General features: G+C 41.3%; 1 protein-coding gene across 5 annotated transcripts in view; it reads right to left on the bottom strand.

Moving 5' to 3' along the window:
- Positions 1 to 16,435, bottom strand: part of EHBP1 (EH domain binding protein 1) — a 724,273-nt gene that overhangs the window by 275,585 nt on the left and 432,253 nt on the right. For all 5 annotated transcript variants that reach the window (XM_077485988.1, XM_077485986.1, XM_077485985.1 and 2 more), the window contains one exon: positions 14,260 to 15,144. In XM_077485988.1, the coding sequence (XP_077342114.1) occupies positions 14,260 to 15,144 (885 nt within the window). The remainder of the gene's footprint in view (positions 1 to 14,259; positions 15,145 to 16,435) is intronic.

A 16,435-nucleotide genomic window follows, 5' to 3' on the forward strand; every position in this document is an offset into this window, starting at 1 on the left:
TTTGTTTTGTTTTTTATGCCCCTGAAAGCAGCTTTAGGTTATCTAATGTGCCTATGCACATTGTGCCGCTTACAAGTGTGTTCTTGCCAGTAGAACGGGTTCACGCTCATATGCATCTAAGCACAGGGCACGCGTAAATGTGCAATAAAATGCACCACTAGAGGCATTTCTGCAAAGTTCTGGCAAAGAAAGTGCAGCTTATTTTCATATACCCGGTGTGCATGAGGCCTGAATTCTACACACTCCTGACATTATGCACATTAACAAAGACTCATTTTGTTTATACAGATTACAAAATAGAGGGCTGGGATGGTCTCTCTGTGCATGCATTTGATTTTTGGTTCCTTTCTGCTTGTAAATCACTTCACATAAGTTATTGGATCGTAAATGTGTCATTATGTCTACTCAGACTTTAATAACACAACAGCAGTCACAAATCGGCTTGTGGCCCTTTACATCTCTTCTTTCAAATTACATGTTGATAATTAGCCTATTAACTTAATCATTTGCTATACCCGTAAGCTTTTGTTTATGTAATGTACTCCTTTCAATCCAGTAATTAAGGCAGATTGGCCATTGCTATCCAGTTCCGGATAGAGGGCAGTTTACCATAAAACTGATGTTTAAAGAATATGTAAACCTAACATTTCATATTCCTGATATGCGTCTGCTGTACCATGTACTTGTATAAAAAAGTATTCTGTTCTCTTTGTATTGCTTCATTTGTGTGAAATCCCTGGTGGTCCTGCCTGTCCCTCTGCTTTCCTATAAAAAACTGACCACACTAGGCTCTAACGCAACCTGCTCTCCTCCAATAATCACACTTGTGCTGACACGACCCCCTGCACAGCCATTCACTTGGAAGATCAGTGTGCTGCTGCCCCCCTAATCGATTTTTATTTTATTTTTTCATCACCGTTCTGGTCCTGAAGAGCTGCGGGCAGGAGTTTTTAGGCGAGGCCTTGGCTTCGGTCTAGTTCGCGAGGCCGGATGCCACGGACTAGGCCGAAGCCTCACCTAAAAACTCCTGCCTGCAGCTCCCTAGGACCAGCGCTGACACCGTGCCAGTCCTGAGGAGCTGCTGGCAGGAGTTTTTAGGTGAGGCCGCGGCTTCGGACTAGTAGTCCACAAGGCCAGACACCGTGGACTAGGCCGAAGCCACGGCCTCGCCTAAAAACTCCTGCCCGCAGCTCCTCAGGACCGGCGCGGAGTCCATCAAAAAACAAAACAAAACTTGTTCCGAATCGTAAATCGAGTTTTACTTTTAGAAAATTGCAGCTCTATTAATATATGTGTGTGTGTGTGTGTGTGTGTGTGTGTGTGTGTGTGTGTGTGTGTGTGTGTGTGTGTGTGTATCTAGCTACATAGCCTTGAATTATTAAAATTTCAGATTTTGGTAGATCCTCGAGATTTTGTTTTTTTCTTATACATACTATGGAGAATGATTAGCTCCAAAGCATGGGATAGTGAAAAGGGTGCTGTGTCTCTCCTTGATCTCTTTTTCAGATTGCTATTGGTGATTTTAGTTCATATTACACCCCCCCTCCCCCGCCACAGTAACAGCTCATCCATTGGATATTTTCGGTGGACTATTTGCAACTGTATACAGTCATGACCATAATTGTTGGCACCCCAGAAATTTTTCCAGAAAATCAAGTATTTCTCACAGAAAAGTATTGCAGTAACACATGTTTTGCTATACACATGTTTATTCCCTTTGTGTGTATTGGAACAAAACAAAAAAAGGGAGGAAAAAAAGCAAATTGGACATAACGTCACACAAAATTCCAAAAATCGGCTGGTCAAAATTCTTGCCACCGTTTCAAAATTGTGGATAAATAAGATGTTTCAAGCATGTGAGGCTCCTTTAAGTTCACCTGGGGCAAGTAACAGGTGTGGGCAATATAAAAATCACACCTGAAAGCAGATAAAAAGTAGAGAAGTTCACTTAGTCTTTGCATTGTGTGTCTATGTGTGCCACACTAAGGATTCACAACAGAAAGAGGATAAGACTGTCTGAGGACTTGAGAACCAAAATTGGTGGAAAAATATCAACAATCTCAAGGCTACAAGTCCATCTCCAGAGATCTAGATTTGCCTTTGTCCACAGTGTGCCACTTATCAAGAAGTTTGCAACCCATGGCACTGTAGCTAATCTCCCCGAAGCGTGTATGGAAGAGAAAAATGTATGAAACTTTGCACCGCAGGATAGTCCGGATGGTGGATAAGCAGCCCCAAACAAGTTCCAAAGAAATTCAAGCTGTCCTGCAGGCTCAGGGAGCATTAGTGTTAGCGCGAACTATCCGTCGACATTTAAATGAAACAATATGGCAAGAGACCGAGGAGGACCCCACTGCTGACAGAGAGGCATAAAAAAGCAAGACTACAGTTTTCCAAAATGTACTTGAGTAAGCCAAAATCCTTCTGGGAAAATGTTTTTTGGACAGATGAGTCCAAGATGGAGCTTTTTGGTAAAGCACATCATTCTACTGTTTACCGAAAATGGAATGAAAATAACTAGTACCTACAGTGAAATATGGTGGAGGTTCAATGATGTTTTGCTGCCTCTGGCACTGGGTGCCTTGAATGTGTGCAAGGCATCATGAAATCTGAGGATTACCAAAGGATTTTGGGTCGCACTGTAGAGCTCAGTGTCAGAAAGCTGGGTTTGCGTCCGAGCTCTTGGGTCTTCCAGCAGGACAATGGCCCCAAACATACGTCAAAAATCACCCAGAAATGGATGGCAGCAAAGCGTTGGAGAGTTCTAAAGTGGCCAACAATGAGTCCAGATCTAAATCCCATTGAACACCTGTGGAGAGATCTTAAAATTGCTGTTGGGAAAAGAGCCCTTCCAATAAGAGAGACCTGGAGCAGTTTGCAAAGGAAGAGTGGTCCAAAATTCCGGGTGAGAGGTGTAAGAAGCTTATTGATGGTTATAGGAAGCGGCTGATTTCAGTTATTTTTTCCAAAGGGTGTGCACCCAAATATTAAGTTAAAGGTGCCAAGAATTTCGGCCAGCCCATTTTTGGAGTTTTGTGTAACATTATGTCCAATTTCCTTTTTTTTCCTCCCTTTTGTTTGTTTTGTTCTAATACACACAAAGGGAATAAACATGTGTATAGCAAAACATATGTTACTGCAACACTTTTCTGTGAGAAATACTTGATTTTCTGGAAAAATTTCTGGGGTGTCAACAATTTCAGCCATGATTGTATTAGCCCTTGTACACACGGTCGGAGATTCTGACAACCAAATCCGTCGGATTTTGTCCGAAACTGTTGCATACACACGGTCGGACAAAGTTGTCGGAAAATCCGACGTGATGATGTTATTTCGTTACGACAGGACTACGTTCACGCTAGTAGCCAATATCTTTGGTGTAGGAATTTGATCTGAGCATGCGTGGCACTTTGTCCGATCGGAATTCTCTACACATGTTCGGAGTATGTCCGATCGGAGCATTTTGTCGGAAAATTTTACCAACAAGTTGGAAAACTTGGTCCGTCGGATACTCCGACGGAAACAGTCCGATGTAGACCACACACAGTCGGAATATCCGACAAATCGATCCGATCGGACACATTCCGTCGGAATCTCCGACCGTGTGTACGAGGGCTTAGAGCTGCACGATTCGGGCCAAAATGAGAATCACAATTTTTTTGCTTAGAATAAAAAGATCACGATTCTCTCACGTATCTTGCAATGTAAAATCTTTCACATTATACAAAAGAAAATGGGCTAACTTTACTGATTAGTTTTTTTTTGTTTTTTTGAAAGACCACTGCGCAAATAGATTGTGACATAAAATGTTACAACAACCACCATTTTATTCTCTAGGGTGTCTACTAAAATAATGTTTGGGGGTTCCAAGTAATTTTCCAGCTAAAAAAAAATTATTTTAACTTGAAACCAAAAAATGTCAGAAAAGGGTTTAGGGCCAGTTCACACCAGACGCAGTTCCATTCACTTCCGTGTGCTTTTTTTCTGCACTAAAAATGCATGCACGGTTTTTTCCATGTATTCCAATGGCTCTAGTTCCCACCATGCAGTCAGTTTCTGGTCAGTTTCTGGTGCAGAAACTGACCGGAACTGATTGTATTGGTGCAGAAAAAATAGAACTGCACGGAACTTCATCTGGTGTGAACTGGCCCTTAGTGTTTAAGTGGTTAAACTTTTTTCACTTACGCGCAAAGTCTATTCCTTTGACAAATTGTTACAATGTTTATACTTAAGTTCAACTGATAAAGAATGTTTTGAATCTTGGCAGACTGCCCAGTTTTCTCTTCCTTTCTTTTGAAGGTTGTGGCTTCAGAAGAGCAGAGAGAATTGTTTGCATAGAAAGAATTGTGAAACACTTTAGTCAAGATCTTGATAACGATTCTTGACGATTAATTGTGCAGCTCTACTTACGGTTAATGAAAACCCCACATTCAGTATTCCAATCCCTGGTGTAAGGATTATAGTATCACTGTGCTTGATTGGCCAGCAAACTCACCTGACCTAAACCCCATAGAGAATCTGTGGGGTATTGTCAAGAGGAAGATGAGAGACACCAGATCCAACAATGCAGATGAGCTGAAGGCCGCTATCAAAGCAACCTGAGCTTCCACACCACCTCAGCAATGCCTTGGGCTAATCTCCTCCATGCCGCGCCACATTGATGCAGTAATTCATGCTAAAGGACCCCCGACCAAGTATTGAGTGCATACTCTACTGTACATGGACATACTTCTCAGTAAGCCAACATTTCTATATTAGAAATCCTTTTTTATTTATTGGTCTTATGCAATATTCTAATTTGAGATACTGAAATTTGGGTTTTCATTAGCTGTAAGCCATAATCACCAAAATTAAAAGAAAGAAATGCTTGAAATATATCACTGTGTGTAATGCATCTATATAAAATATAGGAGTTTCACTTTTTGAATTTAATTACTGATATACGGTATATACTCGAGTATAAGCCGAGATTTTCAGCCTCTTTTTTGAGGCTGAAAGTGCCCCCCTCGGCTTATACTCGAGTCATCGCTGTCTGCCTGCTCGATCAGCGTGTCGAGCAGACAGACAGCGGCCATTCTATAATTCAAAAGCCGCGCCTCCGGCTCCGCCTTCGCCTGTGATAGGCGGAACACTGAATTTCCCAGCAGCCTGTGTTCCGCCTATCACGGACATCGTCTCATCCTCGTACTACGGACGAGGATGAGACGATGTCCGTGATAGGCGGAACACAGGCTGCTGGGAAATTCAGTGTTCCGCCTATCACAGGCGAAGGCGGAGGCGCGGCTTTTGAATTTTACAATGGCCGCCGAGGCGCCGACGAAGAGCGGCGATCCTGGCAAGGCACGGGACGGAGGCAAGGCACGGCACGGCACGGGACGGGACGGAGGCAAGGCACGACACGGGACGGAGGCAAGGAGGCAAGGCACGGGACGGAGGCTCGGGACAAAGGCTCGGGACACAGGTAGGCTGGACACACACACACACACACACACACACACACACACACACGGACACACACACACAGGGATGGATGGATGGAGACACACACACACAGGGATGGATGGATACACACACACACAGGGATGGATGGATGGATGGAGACACACACACACAGGGATGGATGGATGGAGACACACACACACAGGGATGGATGGATGGATGGAGACACACACACACAGATGGATGGATGGATGGACACACACACACACAGGGATGGATGGATGGATGGACACACACACACACAGGGATGGATGGATGGATGGACACACACACACACAGGGATGGATGGACGGACACACAGGGATGGACGGACACACAGGGATGGACGGACACACAGGGATGGACGGACACACACACAGGGATGGACAGGCATGTCTCACCCTCGGCTTATACACGAGTCAATAAGTTTGCCAGTTTTTTTGGGGGTAAATTGGGGGCCTCGGCTTATATTCGGGTCGGCCTATACTCGAGTATATACGGTAAATACATTTTTTAATGATAGTCTATTTTTTGGAGATGCAACTGTATATATATATATATATATATATATATATATATATATATATATATATATATATATATATATATATATATATATATATATATTTATATATATATGTATACACTGTATATATTCATATTAACACTGCTATAGGCAAGCAGCTTAGGGGGTTTTTTTTTTGTTTTGTTTTTTTACACTTAGGAGCAGATGCGTTATATTTTCATTCAAATGATCAGTGATGCAAAGCTGTGTGATAGAGTTACTGGTTGCTAGAAAACATACAGGGCTCCGGCAGCTCTATCACACAGCCCAAACAGCACTGCTTGTCCATTCACAATAGTAAAAGATAATTTAGACTCCTTTCACACAGAGGCCATTTTTCAGGAGTTTAGATCTAGAAATAGCCTCTGAAAAGCGCCTGAAAACTGCCTCCCATTCATTGCAATGTGTGCTTTCACACTTGGGAGGGGCGATTGTGGGACGTTAGAAAAAGTCCTGCAAGCAGCATCTTTGGGGCAGGTTGGGAGCGCTATAAATAGTGCTCCCAAAACGCCGCAGCCCATTGAAATGAATGGACAGCGCTTCCAAAGTGCCTTAAAAGCGATTTGAAAGCACCGCAAAAGGGGAATTTTTTCCATTTTTTTTTAAAGGTCGCGTTGTGACGTGACTTTAAAAAACCTACCCTGCTAGTGCCCGAAAAAGCACGGCTAAAATGCTGCAAAAGAACCACAAAAATGACTAGCACTTTAGCAGCACTTCAGTGTGAAAGGGGTCTTAGGGCTGCGGAACTGTGTGATCTATCTGCTGGGGCTGTGCATGTTTACGAAGATAGATCACACAGCCATGTAGAAAGTCACACAGCTGAATAATCTGATGCTATTTTCCAGAGTTACCACCCTTTGCTTTATTTACAGCCTTTAGTCTGCTGGGATATTTCTCTAATAACTTTGCACATTTAGACTTTGCAACATTTGCTTACTCCTTTTGCAGAGCTGCTCAAATTCAGTTACATTTGATGATGCAATAGACCCTTTCACACTGAGTCGCAGTCAGCGTTAGCAGTAGGGCTGCAACTAACGATTACTTTCATAATGGCTCATTATTGTTTTGATTAATCGGTTAATAACTTTAAAGAAAAGTGTGGTGTCTAATTTAGTTAATATGTAAAGTTTAAAAAAAAGGCAGTTTATTCCTAAATATCTCTAGTCAGTGGTAAATATAAATAACCAACTATAGGGTTAGGGAGCAAAATATCGAATACACTCTGAGAATAACAGACAGAAGAGATATACTATACTATTAGAGGATATATACTATTAAAGGGTGAATCTGGTAAAATATCATCAGACTCAGAGATTGATTTTTTTATTTCTTTAAAAAAAAAACGTAATTTTAAGAACGTTCGTTCGATTTTCTAATCCTTAGTGGGGTCAAATCGATGTTCATTTTCAACCACAGTGATGGGAAAATTTGGAAGTAATAGAAAACTTATTGGTCAAAGAAATTTTCAACCAGTGTATGTGGTTTTCGTTCAGAAATTACATTCATTTAAAAAACAAATGTTAAAAACAACTGAATATTCTCATCTGAAAATTCATTGATGTGGCCAGCATAAGGCTCGGTACACACCTAGGCCACGGATGAAGTCCCGTCCCCTTGGGACGTAACGCGTACGGAAACCACGTGACCTTGATCGTGACGTCACCCATGTCCTATACGCTGATCCTTGTGGTAAACATTGTATCCATGGCATTCATCCTTAGTACTGGGGCAAAGTGTGTTTTTTGTAAGTGTGTCTTTTACATTTTAATAAATTGTTCTTCAGTATACAGAGAGCACTAGATATTATTGCTTTTATGCTTTTTCATACTTTTATTATATATACACCTTTCCTGGAGTTGATGATGAATACTATGTGATAAAGTAAGTTATCAGCATTATATCTGTTACCAGTGTGTGATCCTGCTTACTCATACCCTTTAAGGGAATTGCTGTTTTGACCTGACCGATTTACTCAGGGGTCCATCGCTTGAGGTGAGCGGCCATTACTCATGGTGGAGGTTGTCACAAAAGTCACTGTATTTGATTGATGCATCACCATCTTCACTGGATATATGCTGGTTTTTGTCTTGATTCATCAAAATGAATTTCACAATGAAGAATGTATTCTCATTATGAAGAAAATTAACTATTTCTGGGTTTGATTTTAGATTTTTTTTCTTTAGGACTGTGTTTTATTTGTTTGCGCTGTACTGCTTCTTTATATATACACACCTATGCAGTTTACTTTTGATGTGTTTCTGCAGTGCTCTTTGCTGTACGTTTTGATTTTTGCGCTCGTGATTTTGCTGCGATTTGCGTTTTTGCATTTTTTGGCCAATTTGCTGTTGGGCAAATTAAAAAACACAAGTTGCTGCAAAAACATGCTTTTCTGTAGCTTCTCCATTGAAGTATATTAAAAAAAAAAGTCCTTGACCCTTTCCAAATACGCAGCAGCTGAAAAAAGCATAGATGTGAACGTGTCCCATAGGAAACCATGTAAATGAACTGTAGTGCGTTTCTCCAAAAAGCACCAATACACATCTGCAAAAAGCACCAAAGCACACAGATGTGAACCAGATCTAAGAGGTTTGGTAACATAATGGGGTTAAAAAAAACTAAAATGAGCCCTTTATAGTATAAAAAAAAAAGCAGGTAATCACTACTGTAAGGGGTTCATTTTATTTATTTTTTTACTGTAGAACTGTGAAAGTAATATTTACAGTAGCGATTTGCTCTTTTTGTACTATTAAGAGCTCATCTTTTTTTAACCCCATTATGTTACTGGCCGATTAATCGATTAGTTGTTTCAGCCGTAGTTAGTCGCTAAAACTGCGGTAAAGCGCTGCTAAAACTTGCGGTGCTTTACCGTTGTTTTAGTGACACTATTTGGACGCTAGTGGGTTGCTTATAACCCCCGCTAGCGGCCGAAGGGTTAAATGCACTCTAAAAGCACCGCTGCCAAATCGCTTTGCAGGCGCTTTGGCAGTAGTGCCAATTCATTTCAATGGGCAGTGCGGTGTATACACCACTCCTCCACCACCCAAAAGATGCTGAGTGCAGGACTTTTTTTAAAGTCCTGCCAGCGCAGTGACCCAGTGTAAAAGCACTCGGGCTTTCATACCGGGGCTGCAGGGGAAGTGGTTTTCATGCACTATTTTTAGCCCTTTAGCGCCTGAAAAACGCATCAGTGTGAAAGGGATCCTAGGGTGCCATTTAAAATGAATGGCACTGCATCTCATAGCACTACAGATGCATTACCACAACATGTAGGCGTGAAGCTAATCTAAAGACTTTAGCCTAAGTTGCTTGGGTTTGCTCGTCTTTGATTTTCACCACTGCAGAAAAAGGCATAATTATTTGTAATATTTGTAACTTGGGAAATTAGGTTGTATTTGTATACGCTAAATAGTGTTTTAGAAAATATAGATTTCATGAACATTTGTGCAACTATCATGGGTTGTACTAAATCAGAAGCACCGTCTTCTAATTTCTAGCGACTCTGAACTTAAAAATATATAGTTTGGGAGGGTCTTTTACCAACTTTCAAAGCTGTAAGTGAAAAATAGCCAAAAATTGGCCAGCCTAAGTAAAAAATGGGGGTCTGGGTTGAGGCGCAAAGGGGTTAAAGAGCCTTCAGATAATGCAGGTCTCCCTTTTTTATATCTAGCACAGTTACCTTTCCTGTGACCAATGAGAATGGAATTTTTCAGAACCAGTGTCAGTAAACTATTCAGCATTCCAAATAATTCTGACTCCACCTAGACTGACTCCCAAGAAAATAGACATGACACATTATGATTTTTTAGGTGGGGCAGTAAATGAATTTAATTAACCCTATTTTACTTAATAAAATCAAAACAACTCTCGTTTCACAACTACACTAGCAAAAAATTGCGTATTAAATTAAAGCTGAACTTCAAAGACGAAAAATCTTTCCCTACTCTCCATTGCAAGGGTTACCTGCTTGTTTTGCCTAGCAGATGATGAATATAGTGATATCCTTACCTTATTTCTCAATAGCTCAGCAAACGGCTTGTCTCTGCTCTAGAATGTGGGCGGCCCTTGGCATCCTCCCATACAATGCAGGACTGTTGGTTCTGCATTGTACAGAATGACATCTGAGAGCTACAGTCGCGAAAGGGAAGAAGCTTCAAGGTACTATTTACATTAAAGCGGAGGTCCACCCTAAAGTGGACCTTCCGCTCATTGGAATCCTCCCCCCCTCCGGCGCCACAATTGGCACCTTTCAGGGGGGAGGGGGTGCAGGTACCTGTACAGTACAGGTATCTGCACCCGCTTCCGGGAAAGCTATCTGCGGAAATGGGTGTAGATTACGCCCCTTTCCGAAAGTCCCCCACTGCCTGCTGGGAAACACACGGATCCCAGAGGCAGCGGGACCATCTTTATTGCGCAGCGCGACTCGCGCATGCGCAGTAGGGAACCGGGAAATGAAGCCGAACGGCTCCACTTCCTGATTCCCATACCCAAGATGGCGGCGGCAGCACCTGAGAGACGATCGAGAGATCGGCTTCGGGTGCTGACATCGCGGGCGCGCTGGGCGGGTAAGTGTCCTTATTTTAAAAGTCAGCAGCTGCAGTATTTGTAGCTGCTGGCTTTTTTAAAAAAAAAAAACACGGCGGAACTCCCGGCGGACTCCCGCTTAAAGCGATGAAAGCCCCTGGGAGCAAAGAAAAAGGTAAGTATATTCTTGTGATGATCTCCTAGGCAAAATGAGCAGTTAACCTTTGCAGTGGAGATGGAAGACCACTACATAGGCAAAGGTTTTTTTCTCCTCAGAGTTCATCTTTAAAAGGTTCACTGTCAAATGCAAATTCTAATAAAATCTGTATTAAGGGCCAGTTTACACCATAGAAATGCAGTCCAGATGCGTTTCAGATGCTTTTCTGCATGCATGTTTTTTGACGCGTTCTTAATGCGGTCTGGAGCCTTTTTTACCCCTCTTTTTACCTTAACTTAAATAAGGACATGTGTGTTTTCGGTGTGTCCCAGTGCATTTTTGATGCATTTTACAGCGTTCCAGTACAGTCCAGTGCAGGAAAAATGTAGCATCTTCTACTTTTTTTTCTGAAACTGGAACGCAATGGAACTGCAAGCACTGGTGGGAACTATGCTATTGAAAACCATATAATCTACTTTTCTTGCGTTTTTGATGCATAGAAAAAAACACACTGGCCTGCATGTGGTGTGACCTGGCCCTAAGGCTCATTCACTCCACTAAATTGCAATATTCTGAAGCAGAGTTGAGCATATGAAACTGCCTTGAAGAAAGGCTACCATCAAATCGAGAATACTCATGCATAAGCAGAAAGTTGTAAAGCTGCTGGACTGTAACATGGGAGTCCGAACATTTGTCTTACAAAAGAAAAACCCTGGACTTAGCAGTCTCTAGAAGGAGGCAGCTTAAAGAGGAACTGTAGTCTGCTCACATAATTTTTAATAAAAACATCTTTGCCATTGTGAAGCTTCCCTCCAACCACTTTGCATATTATTTTATATATATACTGTGATTCTGTATTTGCCAAATATGCTGCAGAAATCTCCACCCACTAAGCTGGCTGCATCCATTTTAACTGTGGGCAGCTGAAGCTGCTGCCTGTTCACTTCCTGGATTTACAAAGACACGCAGAAGCACATCCCCAGCTCTGCAAACTCTCACCATAATGTCATAAGCCTAGGCTAATGACCAGACAAAAAACACAAAGCGGGCTATATAAAGGTATTTATTGGCAGAAAAAAAAAATGTTTTACTATCCGAGGTTAAAACAACAAGGGCAGAAGATTTAATAGATGGAAAATTGAAAAAAATACTGAAGGTCCACTTTAAGGCCTATGCATTTTTAATGCTTTTTGCATTTTGCAGATTTGCTCTTCCATAGGAAACCATGTTAAATGGGCTGTAGTGCAAATCTGAAAAAAAGCATTAAAACTGCATAGGTGTAAATCAAGCCTAAATGCATGCATGCATCGAGTCAGTTTCCAGCGCTGACTTCTAGAGGGTCAGGATCCAACCGAAGTGCTGTTTCCTCAGTAGGAGGTCATCCAGGTATCTCACTATGGGGATGACCTGTGGGTATAGCAAGGCTAGCAAAAGGGCTAACTTCTTTGACAATATTCAAGGTGCAGTAGACAGTACCTTTGATGTCTACAGAAGCCAGAAAGTCTTTTTGATAAGAGTAAACCAATGGCTGACTTTGGAAATTCCATGTGGAACTTTGTGCAATCTAATGAAGAAATTGAGATCTTGATTCACAATAGAGCATTTTCCCCCTTTTTCTTCGGGAACGGAGGACAGGCTTGAGTAAAAAAAAATACAAACCATTTATTTTCTGAAACCACGGCAATGACCCCCTGAGAGTGAAGGTCTGTTACTCTTGCAAATTCAGAAAAGTCCAGCTAGTTGCCACTGGACATCACTTCCTGTACCCACATATCTGTAGTGCTTCTGGTACAGGTCATCCCAATGGCAAAGGATGCCCCCACCCACACACTATGAAAAGTCTGGGCATCCCCTCTCTGTGAGGAGGACAAGCTCATAGGTTTAGAAAGTTTGGGAGTCTAAGATTTGTGATAGAATGGAGTCTTGGATTTGGACTTAAAGGGCTGAGAAAAAATAAAAATATATTTTTCTTGCATCGGAGAATAGCCTGAGGCTTAGATCTCTTTAGCTGTGGCATAAGGGTACTCATTCCTCCATGGAGGCACCAAAGAGACATTCTCACCTCAAAAGGCATACAAAGTAAGCATTTGTTGCACTGTTGTTTTGCAGGCCAATGTGTAAGTCAAAGAATTTTCCTGATATGGACAGAAGACTTATCCTGAATGTTAGATGTACAATATTCACAAGCTCATAAACATGGTAGGGCAACAGGCAAGATTGATTGATGTGCCTTTGTCATATGCGTCGTCCAGGTACTTGTCAACCAGAATGTCCCTGACAAGAACAGTCAGTGTTTTGTTAAGGCAAGAAATGGCAGGGTCCACAATGAGAAAGGCTCACTATTTAAATTACGGTAAGGCCTTCTGAATAAGGTATTACTTAGCAAGCATGGGAGGAGAAAATAGCTCGTCAGAATTAAATCGGACACCATACAACACCTGCTGCAGCAGCTAGTGTACTAAGAAAGTTTTCACAGGTTGGAGAGTTTTAGGGGTGTCTGGACTGGTAACCTGAGAGAATTCAGATGTAGGCGGCTCCATATCTAGACAGGTATAGACAGCATCAATTAAAACCAAAATGATATCTTTACGTCCAGGAGTTATGTTGGCAGACTTAAGGTTGGTACACATGGGATGAATATCGGCTGGTATTGGCAGGTTCCACAGAAATCAGTCGACATTTGGATAGTGTGTACAGCAGCCTGTCCGGCTTCTGTCAAACAGGCACGCTGGAAAACCAGCATCTGATTAGTGCACAAAAGCTCAGCTGGGAGATCACTGTACTAACATCACATAGTACAGTAAGCTCCTCAGGTTTTTTTTTTTATTTAGCCCACTGGCTTGAAGGGAAAAAAAACTTCCATGTGTACCAGGCTTTAGTCTCCTCAGGCACAAACCCATCCAAAAAGATCAGATTATACTCCTCATTAACCTTAGCTGAGTGTACATTAGCAGCTGCAGCCATTTTACAGTCAGACTCCATTCAAGCTGCTGCTGCCACACCCTCCACCGCCACAAGTCTCTACCCCCACATTTCTAAGCTGCAGCTGGGAACAGAGATCATGTGCTCACTTATAAAAAAAAAGTGTTTAGAATGTACATTATATAAATGATCAAAATACTTCACTGCTGTCACCTCTGAACGATGTTTACCATAAATCATTTTGAACGTAATGTTGACCATACACCATACAGTATATAACTACACGGTCTCCTTATACTGTACATGGCAAAAACTATGTAGCGTAAGGATATGGCTGATTGTATACAAATCTGATGGACTACTTTGGTAGGTCCTGCATCATTTTGGTAAAGCCAAAGGAGACAGGGAGATTGCAACTTGTATGGTCAACGTACAGATTAACAGGCTTCCATGTTGTGTTATTTTACCAAAAGTTTTCGAGCTGTCCAAGTATAAATTTTCTACAAAGACAGGTACAGTGAATATTATTGAACACTATTAAACCTCACAAAATGCATACTCAGGATAACAGAGCAGAAGTCAGATGGCACAGTTATTAGACAGATAAATCACTTACCTCAGGTGTCTTTCCAGCCTGATCTGAATGGTTGGACACTGACTTTGTAGCATCCAATAGTGCACTGATTTCAGTCTGTGGTACAGAAGGGCCTTTTGTAGGAACAATTTCAAATGTTTCATTTGTATTCCCAAGTTTTACAGGAGGCAAGACAATTTTTTTTTCTAAAGCCCCATTATCCAGTCCCCTACATTCTAATGGGGAGGTTACGCTAGCCTTTGAGTGTTCTGATGAAATATACTGATGGGAGTCTCCAGATATGGTGCCAGAAGATGAACTCTCCTTGTTAGAAAGAGAAATGGAAGACAAATCACCAAAATCTGCAACATCAGGTTTAAGCAACTTCCGTTTAGCAGCTATTGGTTGGGCTTGTACATGAGGTGAATGTGTGCCATCATATTTCCTCTGTTCTTCAGATTCCAAAGTTCTACTGGAGCTTTGTAACTCTAGGCGACTTCTAGTCCTGGGAGTAGGCAAGACCTTTTCTGTGTTGGACTGTTCGGTTAATTCTTGGGATTTGACCTCATGATCCCTTATCCCAATGTCATTAGCTAACAAAGAATCATCATTTGATACAAAATCTGCCCCAGTAGCTGTTGCCTCCTTGTGTTCATGTACACCGTCCGGCTTTATATCACTAACTTCTGCATAAAATTTATCTTGGTCAATAGAACTGTTCGTATCAGTCTCATAGTTGCCCACTTTATATGTGCTTTTACTGCTGTTCTCCTCAATTTGGACAACATTCAACTCTTGTCCACTAAAATGTGCCCGGATTTGATACAGATAGGTCATAACAGTCAACTTGTCTGGAATTGCTAGTAAAACCATGTCAGAGGGCTCCAGCAGACGGGAAATTCCTAAACTGGCAAAGCCATCATAAGCCTTAAGTGAAAAAAAAAAAAAGTTAGTCAATGTTAACAGAAATTGAAAACAGGAATATTTTTGTAATATGGAATACATTACATTTTAATATATGGTTAATTAAGACAAAATATTAAATCCCAACTTAACCAAAAGTTTTTTGGTTTTATTTTGGATAGAGTGGGGAAGGATTAGAAATTCTGTCACTTTTGTATTGCTGTGTCGCCCGTGTGGGAGTTTTCTATTACTTCCCATCAAGGTGACATAACAGAAAAAATTTTGATGGACACATAGCATTCAAATTCTACAGAAGTGCTAACGTTTCTCCTCTCTAGTCAAACCTGAAAAATAAATTGGCCGAATTAGACTTTAGGGATAACTATTGAAAGGAGTTTTACTTGTCTTACAACATACTGTCTATATAAAGAGTCTCCAGGGTCAAACTACGCAATACTTTTCTCCGTGTGCATAGTAAATTATTATGTCATTCATTGCACCATGCCTTAACCTCCATTTATAACAAAGATGATCAAATAGAGATTAAAAATACTGTACCAGGCCCTAAATCTGGCCAGAAATATAAAATTGCAGCTAAATAAACACACAGTATCTTTGCACTGATCTTAAACAAAACACTTTTACCCAATATAAACACCTATGAGTACCAAACACATTTTGTTAAGAGTGGGGAATGATTGTAACTTCCATCAGGTTGTATTTCTGTCTGTGTCCCCTCTGGGGAGACTTCCCTCACTTCCCTTACTATTGACATCCCATGTTAAAGACTAACACACAATGTCACTATAATAAGGGCATCAGGGGAAATCTCTACAACAGGGTAATCATTCCTGAAAAACAACCAGACAGAGGTTCTAATCCCTACCAATATTTTGAAAAACTAATTAAAAAAAGAGTTTTGTCCAGAGTTAGGCTGAACTGATCACTCACTGAAGTATGAATTTAAAAAGTACAAGTTATTTCCAGGGATAACAATAAAAGCTGACAAAGGTTCTACTCTTCCACACTTCACACTACTCAGAACTTAAAGGGATTACGTCATGAGAAAATTATGGAGGCTGTTGTTGCTTAAGGTTTCCTTTGAAAATGCTGCCGCCCTGACTGTCATGCTTATTCTTTGGCTCTAATGCTGTCTAAGGCTGGCCATAGATGGTTTGAATCTGGAGTCGAAGTGTGTATGGGCAGGCTGAATGTACCAAGTCGATCGATCAATCAACTTGGGTACAACCAGCCTGCCAGATTTTACATGTGATGATCGCTAGCGGCTGGTATAACTGCTAGCAATAATCACGGT

The sequence above is a fragment of the Lithobates pipiens genome, unplaced genomic scaffold (assembly GCF_037356315.1).
Source record: "Lithobates pipiens isolate NorthernLeopardFrog02 unplaced genomic scaffold, aLitPip1_a1.2 Scaffold_18, whole genome shotgun sequence".
Taxonomy (NCBI): domain Eukaryota; kingdom Metazoa; phylum Chordata; class Amphibia; order Anura; family Ranidae; genus Lithobates; species Lithobates pipiens.